Source organism: Chanodichthys erythropterus, chromosome 24 (genome assembly GCF_024489055.1).
Source record: "Chanodichthys erythropterus isolate Z2021 chromosome 24, ASM2448905v1, whole genome shotgun sequence".
NCBI lineage: Eukaryota > Metazoa > Chordata > Actinopteri > Cypriniformes > Xenocyprididae > Chanodichthys > Chanodichthys erythropterus.
In genome coordinates, this window is record NC_090244.1 from 21978762 (window position 1) to 21998812 (window position 20051).

Consider the following 20051-nt stretch of genomic DNA (forward strand, 5'->3'; position numbering starts at 1 on the left):
TTTAATGGAGTCGGATAAACCATCCAATTTAATACACCAACTGTTTGGTCCAGTATATTGAGGCAAAAAAAGCAAAAATAGATTATGATTTTCCCAATTTGCATTTCCTTTTATCCAGTAGGTTGAGCAGCATTTCAGTCCAGTAATTAACTAAAATTACAAGAACAAGCACACTCAGACTTTGAATACTAATAGGCACCCTAACTTAAGCCCAGAACATGCAGGCTAAATCTTGGCGGATATTACAGCTGATATTAAAATCTGACAGTAATACAATTTGTTCATTACACAAAATTACACGTTACAGAAAATGTTCCAGGCCAACATGTGCTTATTAAGAGCTTCAGTGAAGGTTTGAGAAGTTCTCATTATGAACTTTCACAGCTGACAAATAAAAGAGAGCGATAATGAGTCATTGTCACACGTAAACTGACAAAAATAAAGCAATGCATGCTCATACCTCTGGTTTCCATGGCAACTTTTTGTACTTCTGTGTGAGCAACTTGCGGATTTCAGCTTGATCTCTGTCATGAACGGTGCCAGCGTTGCGCTCATCTTCCTGCTAGAGAGAAACAGAGATGTCAATGGCAACATTGCACTTAAATAAATCGTCATGGTATTTTCTAATATATTTATATTTCACATTTACAGCATGTTATTGAATATGGCAATTATATTTGGCAATTATTAGTAGGGGTGGGAATCAGAGGGTACCTCACAATACGATACGATCACGATAAATGGCTCACGATAACGATAATATCGCGAGTCAGCGATTCTGCGATAATCGATATATCGCTAGACAATCCTATAATGATACATCGCGCTATTGGTCTTAATATGAAAACAAAATGCATGTGAAAAGGTTAAGTGCAGGTTAACGGATCTGATCTTATATGTACATTTAATAGAGTTCACGTCACCAAAAGCAAGAAATATGAGGTGCATTTTATTGACCATCAGTTAATTTCAAAATCAAAGACTGCAATAGGAGAGAGCGGCAACAACACTGGTATAAGGTCTCATTACTTTTAATGAAGATAATTGTGTGTTATGCGTCTGCGACTTACTTTCACTTTCATATGCGGCAGTTTGCGCGGCAGCTTGCTGAAGAGATCTGCGGCGATGTGTGATGCAGTAGCGTTGTCATATCTGACTCTCACATGTTTCAGTTTTAGTATTTTTGGGAGAAGTAAAATTTACATATGTAGTTACAACAACCAGATGCATTTAGACTGAGCATAGACAGTTTTGACTGGAATGCGTCCCAGACCATCTCCTCAAGTGGTTTGAGCGATCGGATTTAAATCCGTCTCAAATGCGTTTTTAGGCATTTAGGCATTTAGACCTGGTCTTTTCATGATCAGATAGCTATCCGATCAGAGAAAATGCATGAAGTCACCAGGTGCAAACAGACCCTTTGACGTTCTTCAAGCACTTAGATATACACGGGAGCGTTCGAAAGCAGGCGTCTATCAGAGGATCCCTAATATATGCTTTCGAATGCTCCCGTGTAAGCACTCGGTGAAGAACGTCAAAGATGTCTACGACTGTTACATCAATGGTATAAAAGTGCGTCAAGACTTTGAACTTAAACGTGGCTGGGGCATCTATTTTACTCACAGTGCTGTCCGCCATCCTGTTAATAACCTCTTTTTCTTAGGCTAGTTAACTTAAGTTCACATTTCCCTCATTCATGTGTCGAGCGCCGCCTTGAAGTAGGACGTTATGAGCAAAGAAATCTATATATAGCGCTTTATTTTTTTAAATTAAAATATCGATATTTGGCGCAGTGATACGATTCTCGTATCGCACAGAGAAGGATGACGATATATTGCCATATCAATATTTTGTCCCACCCCTAATTATTAGGAGTGTGACGAGATCTCATGACACGAGATCTTGCGATATTAAAATGTGACAAGATTTCTCGTAGAGGTGAAAAGGTATCTCGCAATATTGCCATGAAGAGCGTGAGGGTGAAATTAGCATAGAATATGCCACCGCTGCATTTACAGGCACCTCCCGCACTGTCGTTTTGCTTTTTTATAAAAATAAAAACCATTTAATTCAGTTGGATAACGGTCGCTTTAATTGTAAACTACTGTAAACCTCTGCTCTGCTCATCCAGCACGAGCTGCAGAGTCGCACACAAGTACAGCAGGAATCACAGTTCACTGATCACGTGACGAGAGTAAGGTAAGATGACCGACAAGACCATGGCGGAGTATTTGTTGCGCAACAGAGCCTAAGCATCTGATAAATGTCTTATCTTGTAAAATATGCGCTCAATACACGGAATATGTGCAATTGCGAATTCAAAAAACGCAAGCTCCCTGATGCGTGCAAATTTTTTTACATACAATAGCCTGTCTCCCGATACCAAACCTTCTTAGGCTGGGCTGTGTAGTTGTGACCACCTCTTAGCTGTGGTCTCCGTTTTGGTCTCTGTTTGAACTTTGAATATTGAGAGAGTACTTTGATTACGGTTGCACTTATTGTTTGCACTTAACACTCGGGTCGGCGGTCACGCCAGCGATACCACCTTGGTTTTTCTCTTACCAGTGCGAAAGAGACTTTTGTGACAATTTTGGACATACAAATAAGACTTATACATTATTAAAAACTGTGGAATTACTTATTTTATTTGTGTACACTTACTGTAAAAACAAAATGTTGTGCTTTTTGCAAAATAAAGAAAACCAACATGATGCGCAAGCCACAGTCTTTTTCTCAATGAAGTCCATTCTGATGATTGTTGGAAATTAACTGTAACTTAGTGAATGCCTATTACATAAACATGAGACACAGTCTGTGATTCAGCTCATTACCCGCTAATGTGGCCACGCCCACGGAGGGAGCGCTATTCAGACGCAAATTTATTTGGATGTTAAAGCCATGGTTAGCGATCTCTAGAAGACATGCCGTTAGTTCCTAGTTCCTTTTCTTCTTTATAAGAATTTGTGGCCTAAAGGTGTACATAGCGCCCTCCGGCTGCAAGTATGAATTGAAAACAGAGTATCCAGCACTCAGAGTGATGACAATAAATATTACTTCTCAGTATAGAAAATTGACAAATATATAAGAATCCATCAATATTTCTCCAAATGTGCATGCTTTTAAGCTAAAAGCCTATATGAAATGCCATAGAGGTAACATCATTGTTCAGACACTTTGCATCACAGAAATACATTATATTTTAAAGAATATAATAGAATACCATTATTTTAAATTGTAATAATATTTCACAGTATTGCTGTTTATGATGAGCTGAGACTTTATTACAGAGGGTTTTTTTCCACAGCCTACCTGACTGAAAGGCCTCGTTAATATGCAAGTAATTTCAGGTCATTATTATGTGATTATTTTGTCTTCTCAGGTGTAAATGGCCCATTATTCATGATGATTCAGCCTCTACGCATACTGTGTTTCTTGACAAAAAGTGTCTTACAAAAACTAAATCAATATATTGTTTTATATGAAGGAGTAGGCAGCATAATTTTTTAAATAATTCTGAAGCAAAAACTCTAGTCTGCAACCTCCAATACCCAGAAGTCTTGTGAACACAGATTTAATATACTTTTTTTGGCCTTATTTCAGTGACTTATGGTTTTTTTTTTTTTAATAACCACGCATAAACATTATTCCTTCAAAAATACAAACATGTACATACATGTTCCTCACATATTATTGTAGCCTAGTTTGTGATGAATACAGTGTAATGACACTTTTGTCATTTATATGTTTATGAACAACTGAAAAAAGCCCAAATGTCAGGGCATGTCAAAACTTCTCCAAGCCCTAAATCAACCTCAAACTCCAGAGGGTTAAATCATGTAAGTCAAATCGAAAACACATATGATCTGTTTGAAAAGAGAGCGATGTCAGTCGTTCGCAAATCAGCTCATTATCTGCTAATGCCCACCGAGCGTGAACTATTCAGATGCAAATTCTGAGGCGATACATGCAAAAGAGTCAATGCCTGCATCAACTGCTTCTTAGTCAGATTCATGTACATTGTTGAGACCCAGTGAGGAATAATTCTGGAAGAATTTACCTCAGAGGAAGACTACAACTTTCAATTTAATTTAAAGGATCAACTTGATCAAGCCGATGATTGTGAATGGTAAGTTTATTTTTTTTATTATTATTAAGTTCTTTATTCTAATTGTGATATAGTGTCTGTGAATATTAAACCTCAAAAAGGAATATGAATGATAATATGAATTTAAATATGAATCCTGCAAGTTGTGTCTCACACAACTCTCAAGTTTTGTGTGACTTTCATGAGATTCATCCGTTTAAGTTTTCCTGACTTCCAATAACTTCACTGATCTTTAAGAAATAATATTTCCATTAGAAACAAACTCAGTTGTACACTTAGTGTGTGTAGATTGTCTGTCATGTTCATTGGCTTAAGAAATGCACCAGAATTTTTTTTTTTTTTTTTTTTTTTTGCAAGCTCCAGCCGGACAGGATGCCATTGGCAGGGAAACAGACTGCTCTTCTCTTCCTTTTAGCTCTCAGTTCATTTCTCTTCATATTAATCTCCTTCTTCAGTCATGTGTCACATGTCAATGTTCAGTGCTAATTGAAAATTGCGCTGAAGCATCACAAAACCCGATTAGGAGTGGCTTAAAGTCAATACTGTTGAAGAGAAGTCACAGTAATAACAGCCTTTATATATTGTGTTAGTTATTATATATCTCATTTGACAGCTAGAATGACTATGTTCATAAACGCATACTACACTTACTATTTTAGAAGTTAATAAGTATGTATTCTGTGAATGCATATTTTCTGTATGTAAAAAAGAACTGAATGACCTACTACATTTGCTAATATGTACAATTAAGCATATTGTTCTAGAAATTGTGTCTCAATGTAATATGCTCAAATTGAACTCCCATTCCCAATCATGTTAGCCACAATCACCTTAATTTTCATTATTTAATTGGAATACAAAATAACCATTTTTATCCCAAGATGACAACTGGATGGGACTGTTTGAATAATGCATTTAATGAAGCCATGTGAAAACAATGTAGCATACTGATTAAAAGAAATTAATACTTTTATTCAGCACAGATTAAAATTGATCAAAAGTGACAGTAAATACATTTATAATGTTCTGCTATTCATAAAAGAATTCTGAAAATACACAGAGGCTTCCACAAAAATACTAGAAAATATTAGCAAATCAGCATATTAGAAGGATTTCATCCTTTATTGCAATCACAGCAGAACTGATCTGAAGTCAAATCTCATCTCAAGACAAAGGGACAAACATGAAGCAAGTTCTGAGATGGATCCTAGACATCAAGATGGGTTTGCAAGTACGAGCCCAGAATATAAACGAGGTTAATTAATTCTCCTCGTTCAGGGGTAAACAGACTCGCTCTTAGAGCAGGAGACTGGGGCACATTTTTCACGTCCGGTTATCCACCAGAACGACAAAACACAGCCCCTCCACAAATCAAATTTTAATTTTCTCTGCCCTGTAACGTGGAGGATAATGACCCAAGCGATCGGTTTCATCAGTCATCTTCATCTCTGCTCTGATGAACTACAAACACTAGCAAGAGTAAAAAAGGTAAGGTGTTGAAATGATACCTGCAAGGTTAATGCATTCGTCTGACGAACAAGAGTCTAACCTCATGCTACATGTTTACAAAAACTTTGCCTGCCATGTGATTGTCTTCATTCAATGAATTGAACAAGTATGGTTAAAAATAAATGAGTAAAAAAAAAAAGGAAAAACAAAGGCCTAAGAAAAGGAAAAGACTTGGGCTGTACCCTAAATCATATACTACAGTATGCACTGAAAGTACATTCTTGGATCAAAAAGAGTGTCCTAGAGTGATTTGACCTCATGTGCTGACCAAATACTGCAAAGGAAATTCCTGTCTGTACTATTTAATCGACAATATATTCATGATACATTAACATTTAGCTCAATCTCAGGTTCACCGATCCTGTTGACCAGTGAAGTGAGTCTGGCAGATGTGTCGATATACTGGACTTCAAATTGAAACAGTGAAAAACAGTGGTAATTGTTAACTAGTAATTAATAAAGTAAACAGGAAAAGATCTAACAAATATGAGACAAGCTCGAATTGTGGGGGTTCACAAGTTGTAATTTGGGAGTTGTCAATTTTGCAAGGAAACAAGTATGTACAAGATTGTACAGAAGGATAGATGTGAAATTACAATATTGACTGATGGATGGAGGTGTGTAGGGAGGGATGGATAAAAAAGTGGATAGAGGGAAGGAAGGACAGATGAATGAATGGAAGAGATGATGAAAGAACAGATGGATGGCAAATGATAAAAGGTGGGATGGAAGGAGGGATAGAGCAAGGGATGTGTGGGAGGAAGGATGGATGGATGGAATAAGAAAGGGAGGGGTGGATGCAAAAAATGGATGGATGGAATGAGAAAGGAAGGGATGGATGCAAGGATGGAAGAATGGATGGATGGATGGATGGATGGATGGATGGATGGATGGATGGATGGACTGGATGATGGATGGATGGAATGAGAAGGAGATGGATGGATGGATGGATGGAACGAAAAAAGAATGAATGGATGGAGAGATGAATTAATGGATGAATGAATGCAAGGAAGGAAGAATGGATGGATGGATTGGATGATGGATGGATGGAAGAATGGATGGATGGATGGATGGATGGAATGAGAAAGAGAGGGATGGATGAAACGAAAGAAGAATAAATGGATGGAGACATGAATTAATGGATGGATGGATGAATGTTGGAGGGATGGATGCAAGGAAGGAAGAATGGATGGATGGATTGAAGGAGAAAGGGAGGGATGGATGCAAGGATGGATGGAATGAGAAAGGAAGGGATGGATGGAAGGCAGGAAGAATGGATGGATGGATGGAGACATGAATTAATGGATGGATAGATGGATGGAATGAGAAAGAAAGGGAAGGAAGGAAGGAAGGAAGGAAGGAAGGAAGGAAGGAAGGAAGGAAGGAAGGAAGGATGGATGGATGGATGGATGGATGGATGGATGGATGGAATGACAAAGGGAGGGATGGATTATGGAAAGAAGGAAGTATTGATGATGGAGACATTAATTAATGGAAAGAAGGATGAGAAAGGGAGGTATAGATGCAATGATGGATTAATGGATTGAATGAGAAAGGGAAGGAAGGAAGGAAGGAAGGAAGGAAGGAAGGAAGGAAGGAAGGAAGAATGGATGGAGACATGAATTAATGGATAGATTGATGGATGATGGAGGGAAGGATCCAAGGAAGTAAGAATGGATAAATGGACTGAAGGAGAAAGGGAGGGATGGATAAAAATTAAGGATGGATGGATGCAGGGAAAGATGATATTACAGAACATAGATGGAAGAATAGACCTTGTGTAGCTCCGCCCCTTTCCAGTGCTGCGCTAGTTGTCTTCTGGTTTGTATTTCCATAGGATGAAAGTAAGATCTTATGGATTTATGAATGAACCACTCATTTTAAAATCTTCCCGTTTCATGGTAAAACATGGTACTCACTTTAAAATCAAGCAATTATAGCATGAATAGTTTTCTGTCGATGAATGTATCCAAACAGTTGCTCACCTGTCTAATAAAACACATAATATATTAAAGCTTCTTTGGTGTTTCTATGGTTTCTACAAAATAAAACCTGAATTTGAGGATAACGGAGGTATGATGGCTTGAGGGTGAGTAAATTATGGGATCATTTTTGGATGAACCATCCCTTTAAGGGGTTGGGGGTCATTTTGGGGGTTTTCGAATCCATTCAGCCGATCTCCGGTTCTGACGGTACCACTTTCAGGCGTAATAATCAAGGAACTTTGCTGCCGTTCCATGGCTGCAGCAGTGCAATGATATTACGCAGCGCCCGTGAGCCCCTGCTTGCACAGGGAACGTGCCTTGCAACCATGGAGACGTATGTGAGAGACGCTGCGTAATATCATTGCGCCTGCTGCAGCCATGATACGGCAGCAAAGTTCCTTGATTATTACTCCTGAATGAGAGTATAGTTCCTAGCCATATCAGCCTAGAAAATCACAACTTTTCATTTTCTGTCGGTCTTAGTACACGATTTAACTACAGAAGAGTCAAGTTTTAAATAGGAAAAATATCAAAACTCTTTGGTCATTTTTAAGTGCGATGCTAACGGTCTAATCAGATTCAATGAACTATGCTAAGCTATGCTAAAAGTGGTAACGCCAGAACCAGAGATCGGCTGAATGGATTCGAAAACGGTAAAACTCAACTGTTTAACTCTAGGGGAGTTGGAAAATGAGCCTATTTTCAAAAAAAGTGGAGTGTTCCTTTAAAAAAAGTCTCAAATGGCAAATTTTGTCATTTTTAAAGAAATTCAAACAATAAATACCATTTTGTGGCTCTTTAATATGCCATGACAGATTGCTGTAGCGCCTCAGTTCAAGCGGCTCGTGAACCGATCATCTTTTCTTACTAGTTCATTTATAGCATCAAATAAACATGAATGAACATCAGAAGGAATGTTGTTTCAATGGAGGAAACACATCAGTACACACCATTTTTTAAGTTCAAGTCACCTATCTGCTAACTCCCCTGACTGCTTTGTTGGACAAAGTGATGGATTCGGCATTATGACTGGTTAGATCGCCTGTCAATCAAACTCCTGGCGAAGGGTAAATTAGGCAGATATCTAAACTGTGCAATGTTGAAGGTACTCCAGGACCAGGGTTGGGAACCACTGTCGTAGATGATTTGTCAAGATCCTGCTTTCACCTACTAGACGAAATGAAATGGGCAAAAAAATAATAATAATAATTTTAAATAATTACTGTACTATATAAAAATTATTCACATAAAAATAAGACTCTCACATCAGTTTTGTTGTGTAAAGATGGTAGGGTGCACTACCAGCAGGTGTAAATCTCACACTGGTGTTTTCTCCTCCCACAGTTGATCTGGTATCAGTCAGGGGCGCGTGGCGGTGAGGAGAGTGACAGGCCAGCGGGAAGGAGGAGACAGGGGACAGCAGGGGTGACGGAGCTGCCATACACGCTCATATGAGACAGGTCTGATCCAGCACAGGCTGTCAGACTACGACTGTCACATCACAGCTGTCACTAATAATCAGAGCGTGTTCACAACCAGACGAGCTTATGCTGTAGGTACAGCTGATGAAAGCTAGAGACGCTGCGCTGCGTGGAGAAGAGCTAACAAACAGATGCTAATGTTCTTTTCACAGGTCTGAATCTAAATTCGAATGTGCTATGTTGTTCCAAACCATGTTACATGTGAAAAATGGTTTTGTCTTCCATTAAGTTGATTATTGATGCAAAATGACCTCCAGATTGTTTTGAAGGCAATTTCCAGATTAAATTTTTCATGCTAATAAAATTCAATGAACCGAGCATTATAATGTTGCAAGTCCACTTGTTTCCTGGCATGCAGTAGCTTGCCGACATTTTCTCCACCAAAACCTCATAACTCAGCTGTTGTGGCGCTTTCCATAGGGACCCCTAGTGTCAGTAACCGAGACATTCACTATACTGAAATGGCATCCACAGTCACCAGATCTCAATCCAATAGAGTACTTTGGGATGAAATGGTGGAATGGGGGATTTGCATCATGGATGCGCAGCCAACAAATCTGGACCAAAATCTCTGAGGAATGTTTCCAGCACCTTGCTGAATCCATGCCACAAAGAATAAAGGGATAGTTCACCCAAAAATGAAAATTTGATGTTTATCTGTTTACCCCCAGTGCATCCTAGATGTAGGTGACATTTTTTCTTCAGTCGCAATCACAAATTATGATTTTTAACTGCAACCGCTGCCGTCTGTCATTCAAATAATGTCGGTTGATGGGAACTTCATCTATAAGAGTGAATAAACCTTGCTTAGACAAATCCAAATGAAACCCTGCGGCTCGTGACGACACATTAATGTCCTAAGACACGAAACGATCGGTTTGTGCGAGAAACCGAACAGTATTTATATCATTTTTTACCTCTAATACACCACTATGTCCGATCGCGCTCTGTCAACGGCAGTGATGCCTCGCGCATAGACTTCAATGAGTGTCAGACATCACTGCCGTTGTCAGAGCGCGATCAGACATCACTAAAGGAGTCCTGAACGGAGTTGGACATAGGTAAAAAATGATATAAATACTGTTCAGTTTCTCGGACAAACCGATCGTTTCGTGTCTTAGGACATTAATGTGTCGTCACGAGCCGCAGGGTTTCATTTGGATTTGTCTAAGCAAGGTTTATTCACTCTTATAGATGAAGTTCCCATCAACCGCCATTATTTGATTGACAGACGGCAGCGGTTGCAGTTAAAAATCATCATTTGTGATCGACTGAAGAAAAAATGTCACCTACATCTTGGATGCACTGGGGGTAAGCAGATAAACGTCAAAATTTCATTTTTGGGTGAACTATCCCTTTAAGGCAGTTCTGAAGGCAAAATGGGGTCCAACTCGCTATTAGCAAGGTGTTCCATAATGAAGTGGCCGGTGAGTGGTCACAAACACACACACACACACACACACACACACACACACACACACACACACACACACACACACACTACTGGTCAAAAGTTAGGAGTAAGATTTTTTTTAATAAATAAATAAATATATGTGACCCGTGCTGGCAAAATAAGTCGGAATGCACATGGGGTAATTCCAAGGCAAAACAAGTCTCATTACACAAAAATTAGTTCATTAGGCCCTCATCTAGCGATCCAAATGCTTTAAATAGCAATTAAACACTTTCTGAGAGGAGTACCTTTCCTTTGTCAGTGAAAAATTCTGTTTTTCTCTGCTTGCTTCACCACTCGTGCTTCCCCTTAGCAACTTCCTCATTAGTTCAAGTTTGGAATTGTTTTAATGCACAGCATACCAACTTTGGGAATATTCATAGCAAATTTTTGAGTCTGAACCAATGAAATGTGATTTTCAAACTCATGCTGATGTAAACAAATTGATCTTACTTGCGCTGTCTGACAGATCCAAAGTGTGTGCACAAAGACGCCTCATTCAGCGCTTGATCCCAATATACACATATAAACAGAATTACAGTAGGCTACTTCAAAATATTGAAAAAAGTTGATTTCTGAACCTTCAGAAAACTTGATTTTTCTCTAAATTGACTTTGCTGACTCTTTCGACTTCAAACAGGTGTAGCTCAGTCATTTGTTCTCTGATTCCAACAAATTAGGTGTGTAACGGTACACGCATTCGTGCTGTAAATGTTCAGTATTTGTCTTTCAGTTCGGTACACATGTACCGACGAATACAGTTGTAGCCCATTAACCACTTTTAGCCACCATTAACCACCAAAAATCGCAATTAGCTCTGTGTTTTGTTACTTACGATAAGAAACACAAAGTCTAGTCCCTCAAATTCTGTCCATTTTATCAGGAAATTCAAACAATAAATGTCGTTTTGTTGCTCTTTTTAATGTGGCGTGACAGATCACTGTAGGCGCCTCAAAGTGGCAGCGCGGAGCGTTAGTGAACGCGATCATTTCTTCCTTTTTAATACTAGTTACAGGATTAAATGAACATCTGAAGGTATGTTGAAAGCTACAGTACAACTTACTGAAATCTCATGTAATCGCTCAATCAGTGTTTCAACCATGGAAAGACACTTTAAAGAAACAGCTTGTAAACACTGTCACATAGCATTTACTTCAGAAATGTCATTCAGTGTCCACAGCTTGTTAGTTCGATAGAGAAAATAACTCTTTCGCTACATAATATATGCACTATATTAGCCTATATTCATTATATTTATTTAACCTCTCTTGATTATTTAATGTATATGTGTAATGTATGTTTAAATCTGTCATGAAAACAAGTTATGATAGCTACTGTGTAAATGAATGTGTTTTAACATCGAATTGGAGTAGAAACAGATTAAGAAGTTAATGCAAAAACTGCCTTATATGCAATTTACATGTTTGCATACAAGGTTTATGTGAGAGTTGATTGTTATATATAAACAAATAGCAACTTAATTTAAGAATTTGGGCTCTGTTGCTAATTGTAACCTTTAATATTATAGTAATGGTCAAGAAAGTGCTCCCTATATATAGTTTACAGTATTAGCAGAGATAGATTTTTTTTTATCCTAAAGAAAATTGTAATTATAATTGAATTTATTTAAAGACAGACACAATTTGTTCAGTAAACCGCTGTTTAATAAGAAAGGGGGGGGGATTTTAAATTTAGTTTTCTCCCTACTGCTGTACCGAATCTGTGCCGAACAGTGATTTACGTACCGAGGTATGTACCGAGCAATCATTTTTGTGTACCGTTAGACCCCTACAAAAAATCATTCATCATTGTGAATTTTTTTTTTTAAATAGAGATTGTATAAAACATTTAAACAAAATAAGAAAATTTGGACATCTTCATCCTGTTCAAAAGTTTTCACCCCCCGGCTCTTAATGCATTGTGTTTCCTTCTAGAGCATCAGTGATGATATACAGAGTGGGGTCATTTTCATGAAATTCAGATATATTTTTGTCTTGTGGACTATATGTAAACATCTGTTATGTAAATGATCTTATTCAGGACAGTACCAAATAAAAACCAACATGCATTTTATATGATCCCTCTTATTTTGTTAAAATAATGAACATTTTGCAGATTCTGCAAGGAGTTTACAAACTTTCAAGCAGTACATTATTATATTCCTAAATATTCCTTTAGTTCAGTATTCTATTTAAAGTGATTTTGAAATTAATTGGCATGAAATTTTGTCATTTCACAGGTGGCGGTCAGATAAACAAACCTTGCTCTGGAAGGAGCCAAAATGAAATTGAGTCTCTGGTCAATGTTTTTCTCATTCACTCCATCGATATGGATGCAGCCAAACTGGAAACTCAATGGCCATAATCTGCTCTGTGCTCATAAAGCCGGGCTCAACAGCGGCTCCTGGCACAGCTATGGGCCTGATTTATTAACTCTCTAATAGGCTTATGGCCACCACCCCATCGCAGCCCATGACATTTGTGCTGAGCTCTTGCCTCTGTGTGCTTGTGTGCAGAACTGTGGTGTCTCACGATTCTGATTCTAATACTTCGCCCTTCCTCCGGACAGGAGAGTTTTAGGCTAAACGTCACTCATCCTCTATTTTGATCCACTCACTTGCAACTAGGCATGTGACGGTATCAAATTTTCATGTTGCGATTAATTGATGAAGCTTTTATCACGGTATACGGTATTATCACGATATTAAAATAAGTTGCAAAGCAATTTTTGTCAGTTTAACAGGTTTAAGAACTCTTTTTGTAATAAAACAAAAACAACTCTGACTGAAATTTTCAAACAGACTAAAATGCAAAAGAATTAGGCTATAAAGAACAACAGATAACACTTAACTAAGATTGAGCAATAGCTACATTTGTTACAGAAAGTGTTATTTTTGTTAATGTTAGTTTAGAAACACAACTGATCATTGTTAGTTTTATCTCAGGTCCATTAAATAAGTTATTTTGATTTTAGTAATGTTATTAAACAGTAACTAAGAAATTAACATTAATTAATAATAATTAATACTTTATAAGTATTTTTATTGTCAGTTTAGTGATAATGAATTAACATGTTAACTAATGAAGCTGTATGTTTTCAAAGTTTTACTGAACAATAACAAATAATCAGAACATTTCTAATCATTAGGGCATGTTGTAGTCCAGATTAAAATATAAAAATGTTTAGGTTTGAAAATAAATATTCTTTTTAAGTCTTTTGTAAGTATTCAGTATTTGGTGCTGTGATGAACAACACTGAGATTACAAAAAAAATGAATGGCTGTTTGAAGCATTTTAAAAACTTCACTAGCGCAGTTGCTTTGTTTGCACGGTTTCTGTGGTAACCGCTGTACGCTACTGTTCCATCAGCGCCCTCTGCTGTCAGAGAGTGAACGCGCACTTTCATTCAGCTCGTCTCCTTCACTTGTTCCGCCATGTTCCACATGCACGTTGGGACTGTTTACATCTGAGCGCGTGTCCTTTTGACGCAAAATAACGCATTTTATACGACTGATGGTTAAAGTATTCTTAATTGCCTTACAAAAAATTAATAATTGGTAATAAATTATTATTTACGTAATTCTGAAGTGCCCACGATTACAATATTGTGCATATTCATTATCGTGATTTATCGCATATCGCACAAGTCTACTTGCAACCTAAAATCAGTTTTTGGAAATTACTGTCATTTATTAAATTACACATTCTTTTTTGTGTAAAAAAATAAAACCTGTCAAGAATATGCCAAGGTCACAAATTCATAAGTAAAAAAACAAGAAATTATATTTTGCTAAAAACAAACAAACCTGTTTTTAGACTACATGAAATGCCTTCAGCATCTTAGTGCAGTTATCTTTGTGTTTTGTGAAGTTGGGGCGAGCCATATCAAATTGCTTATCCTTATTTTAAAATAAGCTGTAATCATAGGTGGAGAGTGTGTAAGAATGGACAAGGCTTAGCCTTCCCCTGGCCATGGACTTGAGACTAGTGTGAAATTTGAGTTTTCTCACTCAAACCACTGCCTGCTGCTGCTTCTGATTGCTTTTAGAGGGAAAAGCTTCACATAACTGCTGGTCTAGGATTAGTTTTCTCCGTAAAAATAGAATATTAGCAAAACAGAATTGCCAAGCGATCCATGTGTGTTTGTGTTTGCGCTCTGGAGAACGTCAAAGGTTTCTATTTGTAATGTGTTTTTGCAGCTTTGAGCAATGTAGCCAATCACAAACATATCTATTGATTTCTTGAATGCAATGGCCAATCAGAGGCGTTTAAGGTAGCACTAGATGCTCACAATTAAGTTGTTAACCCTTAATCGACAGTAAGAATTTTGACCGATCAATACTATCAGTTAAACGATTTAAAAAAGCATTTGCTCCATGATTAAAAAATACACTACACATACACTATTGCATTTTTGAAAAAACAAAACAAAAAAAAAGAAAACAGATAAGTTGTGTATAAGTCACATTTTATTATTACATTCGGAAATAACATAGAATACTGGTAAAAAAGCAAAATGTTTACAAACATTATAAACACTATAAACATAGCTATAGTTTTTACTGAGTTCCCCTCACTCCACAATAAATCCTTTCAATTTAACGGTATTCAGAACTGAACAGGAACACTTTACACTTATGTCTAAAAAAAACTTTAAGATGTCAGGTTTTAAATCATGTAAGTCAAATCGAAAACAAACCTTCTGTGTTTATGTAATCTGTATGAAAAGAGAGCCATGTCAGAAGTCAGTGATTCAGCTCATTATCTGCTAATGCGGCCACACCCACAGAGCCAGCGCTATTCAGAAGCAAATTCAGAGGCAATACATGCATTCATCGTCTCAATCGTGTATTTATTGTCTTGAAAAGTGTTTATCTGGATGTAAAAGTCATGGTTAGCGAGCTCTAGAAGACATGCAGTTATTTCCTGTTTTCTTTTCTTCTATAGATGAATTTTAGATGAGTTTTTGTTTCTTTAGCGCCCTCCTGCTGCTGTATGAATTGGAAACTCCATTCATGGAATAGCCTCTTCTTCTTTTAGATGAATTTGTGGACTAAAAATGCACAGAGAGCGCCCTCCGACTTCAAGTATGAATTGAAAACACCAGCGCTCATAGTAATGACAATGAATATTAAATAAATATAACTCCTCTGTATAGAAAATTGACATAAGCATATGAGAATCGAATATTTCTCCAAATGTGCATGCTTTTAAACTAAAAGCCTATATTCAGACTCTTTGCATCACAGAAATACATTATATTTTAAAGTATAATATAAAACCATTACTTTATATTGTAATAATATTTTTTCTGTATGTTTCATATATGATGATGAGCTTGAGACATCACAGAAGGTTTTTTTCACAGCCTACCTGACTGAAATGCCTCATTAATATGCAAGTCATTTCAGCTCATTACTATGCAATTCTTTTGTCTTCTTAGGTGAGAATGGCCCATTATTCAGTGATTCACGCCTCCTCGCATACTGTTTCTTGGCAAAAAGTGTCTTACAAAAACTAAATCAATATATTGTTTTATATGAAGGAGTAGGCAGCATAATTTTTACAGAATTCTGAAACAAAAACTCTAGTCTACAACCTTCAATACCCTAAAGTATTGTAAACACAGATTTACTATACTTTTTTTGGCCTTACTTCAGTGACTTAAGTTTTTTGTTTTTTTCAATAACCACGCATAAATGTTATTCCTTCAAAAACACAAACATGTACACAAATGTTCCTCACATATTATTGTAGCCTAGTTTGTGCTGAATACAGTGTAATGAAACTTTTTCCATTAATATGTTTATGAACAACTGAAAAAAGCCCAAATGTCAGGGCATGTCAAAACTTCTCCAGGCCCCAAATCAGCCTCAGACTCCAGAGGGTTAAATATGCGCTGATTCAGGCTGTGCGGGCCCTTTTAATCTCATGCTCGCCGCCCACGGAGCTCGCGCTTGCCTTTAACAGCATAAACAAAGTTCACAATAATATAATATAACCCTCAAAATGGATCTTTACAAAGTGTTCGTCATGCAGCATGTCTAATCGCATAAGTGTGGTATTTATTTGGATGTTTCCATTTGATTGTGGACAAGTTTGATCGTACTCCGTGGCTAAAGCTAACATTACACACTGTTGGAGAGATTTATAAAGAATGAATTTGTGTTTATGAATTATACAGACTGCAAGTGTTTAATAATGAAAATTGCAACGGCTCTTGTTTCCTGAATATAGTAATAAATGATGGTAACTTTAACCACATTTAACAGTACATTAGCAACATGCTAACGAAACATTTAGAAAGACCGTTTACAAATATCACTAAAATATCATGTTATTATGGATCATGTCAGTTATTATTGCTCCATCTGCCATTTTTCGCTATTGTTCTTGCATGCTTACCTAGTCTAATGATTCAGCTGTGCACAGATCAAGACGTTCTGCCCTTGTCTATTGCCTTGAACATGGGCTGGCATATCCAAATACTGGGGGCGTACATATTAATGATCCCAACTGTTACGTAACAGTCGGTGTTATGTTGAGATTCACCTGTTCTTCGGAGGTCTTTTAAACAAATGAGATTTATATAAGGAGGAGGAAACAATGGTGTTTGAGACTCACTGTGTGTCATTTCCATGTACTGAACTCTTGCTATTCAACTATGCCAAGATAAATTAAATTTTTAATTCTAGGGCACCTTTAAAGCGAAACTGCAACAGAATCCGCCATTGTGCTCACATAGCTTACCACTCTCATTCGACACAAATCCATATGTTTCCATATTCGCGGTGTATTTGGATGCTATACTTTTACTTTTTATGTAAACTATACTTTGTACTTCACCCGTGTTCCAATACTGACATAAAACATCATCCTTCACTTGCGCAAAAATGTGTTTGGCATAAAACCACAGTGGTCACGCTGAGCGGCACAGTACTACGGACTATTTAAATTGAGCAGTGTAACTTTTTATATGTTTGGTTGACAGTATTTTATTTTGATAATGAACAGGCTGCGATTTCAAGTTAGAAATGCGATATCGCTTAAATTGTTTCCTTATAACAGCAGAAACAACTTAAAATACTCTGTCATCTGTGATCATACAGATAAGAGGCTTCTAATGTAACAATCTTGTCGGCTAACAGTTAACAATCGTTAACAGTTAAAAGTTAACTGACTCCGGTTTGAACAATGTAAGGCTGAACGCCGTTACTGACAATCGTCATTTTGGCTGTGTGAGATTCTCCAGCTTTGTTGTTGTTGAGCAACAGAAACGTGAACTGTTAAGCGCCGCCCTTTTCTGAAAAACGGGTGGGGAGCATCAGCTCATTTGCATTTAAAGGGACACACATAAAAACTGTGTGTTTTTGCTCAAACCAAAATAGTGGCAAATTTAACAAGCTATAATAAATGATCTGTGGAGTATTTTGAAATGAAACTTCACAGACACATTCTGGACACCAGAGACTTCTATTACATCTTGTAAAAGGGGCATAATTAAAATAATAATTGTGTTACAATATTTTTACTGAAAGACAATAATAGCCAACAGGATTCATTTTGTCACAGCCATAAACAGTGTTTTGCTACTTCAGATAATCTACAATTTCTTTCTTCTTTGATTTTGAGGGGAAATATTACAAATATTGGAAATGTTTTGTGAAACTGTATTCGACACACAAATACATAAAAGTCTCACAGTGTATGCACACATGTTGCCATTATTATTAGGCACTTTCAAAAACAATCTTCTGTGCTTTATTGATTTCCTTTGTGCCATATGTGCACCGCTTCAAATGTGCCTGCTCTAAAATGTATAAAGGATCCCCACAATACAAACCCATTTAGCCTTGGCTATGTCCTTCTCATCACGTGGCTCGTGCAATTATTTTCCCATCTTTTCCCGCTCTGTTCATTTGGTGTGTCCGTGTGCCATGAGCCACACATGATGAGTTTTATCATTATATTAATAGGTGAGGATGACAATCCATTGAAGGTGAGACATGACTCAGAGAGTTTGGCAGTAACACTGTGGAACAGCATGGCAATGACCAGTAAACAAATACGACACTTTCAGGTCACATAACGTGTTTGTGTGAGGAGAGTGGGTACATTTGGAATGGCACTTTACCTTTTTGCAATATGCAGTGCGCGTGCTGTGCACAGTATGCGAATATTCTGTATGCAAATACAAAATACCCAACTGACAAAGTACATTTCCCAAAATATGCAGTATACAAATAGAGCAGACTGCAGGATATTGAAATTGAATTGTATTTCCATTGTGAAATTAACTGTTTTATATGATTTTAGTCATAATTATCTCTTCTTGATTCAGTCATACTGAATCATTGTGATGTTCATTAAAGGTGCCCTAAATTCAAAAATTGAATTTACCTCGGCATAGTTGAATAACAAGAGTTCAGTACATGGAAAAGACATACAGTGAGTCTCAAACTCCATTGTTTCCTCCTTCTTATAAAAATCTCATTTGTTTAAAAGACCTCCAAGGAACAGGCGAATCTCAACATAACACCGACTGTCACGTAACAGTCGGGGTGTACGCCCCCAATATTTGCATATGCCAGCCCATGTTCAAGCATTAGACAAGGGCAGCCAGTAAGGTCTGGATCTGTGCACAGCTGAATCATCAAACTAGGTAAGCAAGCAAGAACAATAGCGAAAAATGGCAGCTGGAGCAATAATAACTGACATGATCCATGATATCATTATATTTTTAGTGATATTTGTAAATTGTCTTTCTAAATGTTTCGTTAGCATGTTGCTAATGTACTGTTAAATGTGGTTAAAGTTACCATCGTTTCTTACTGTATTCACAGAGACAAGACTGTCGTTATTTTCATTTTTTAAACACTTGCAGTCTGTATAATTCATAAACACAACTTCATTCTTTATAAATCTCTCCAACAGTGTAGCATTAGCCGTTAACCACGGAGCACAGCCTCAAACTCATTCAGAATCAAATGTAAACATCCAAATAAACACTGTACTTGCGCGATTAGATATATTGCATGACCAACACTTTGTAAAGATCCATTTTGAGGGTTATATTAGCTGTGTGAACTTTGTTTATGGTGTTTAAGGCAAGCGCGAGCTCTTGGGGCATGGAGCACGAGATTTAAAGGGGCCGCGTACCCTGAATTGGCGCATTTATAATGACAAAATAAAATAATAAAAAAAAAAAACTATGGGGTATTTTGAGCTGAAACTTCACAGACACATTCAGGGGACACTTAAGACTTATATTACATCCTTTGAAAACATGTTCTTCGGCACCTTTAAATAGTCATTTTTATTTTGACTGAAAATAATTTTAGTCAACAGCAAAATTAGCAAAATTACAGAATTCATTTCCAAAGCCAAACTCAAATTTTGAATCATTATTATATTACTGTTCAAAAGCTTGGGGTCAGTAAGATTTTTAAATGTATTTGAAAGTCTCTTATGCTCACCAAGTCTGCTTTTATTTGATCAAAAATACAGTAAAACATTGTG

At 37.1% G+C, this 20051-nt stretch overlaps 1 protein-coding gene across 1 annotated transcript in view; it reads right to left on the reverse strand.

The window, feature by feature from the left end:
• The window catches only part of b4galnt4a (beta-1,4-N-acetyl-galactosaminyl transferase 4a), a 210974-nt gene that overhangs the window by 106181 nt on the left and 84742 nt on the right, over positions 1–20051 (reverse strand). The window contains exon 3 of the mRNA XM_067379463.1: positions 461–559. Within this exon, the coding sequence (XP_067235564.1) occupies positions 461–559 (99 nt within the window). The remainder of the gene's footprint in view (positions 1–460; positions 560–20051) is intronic.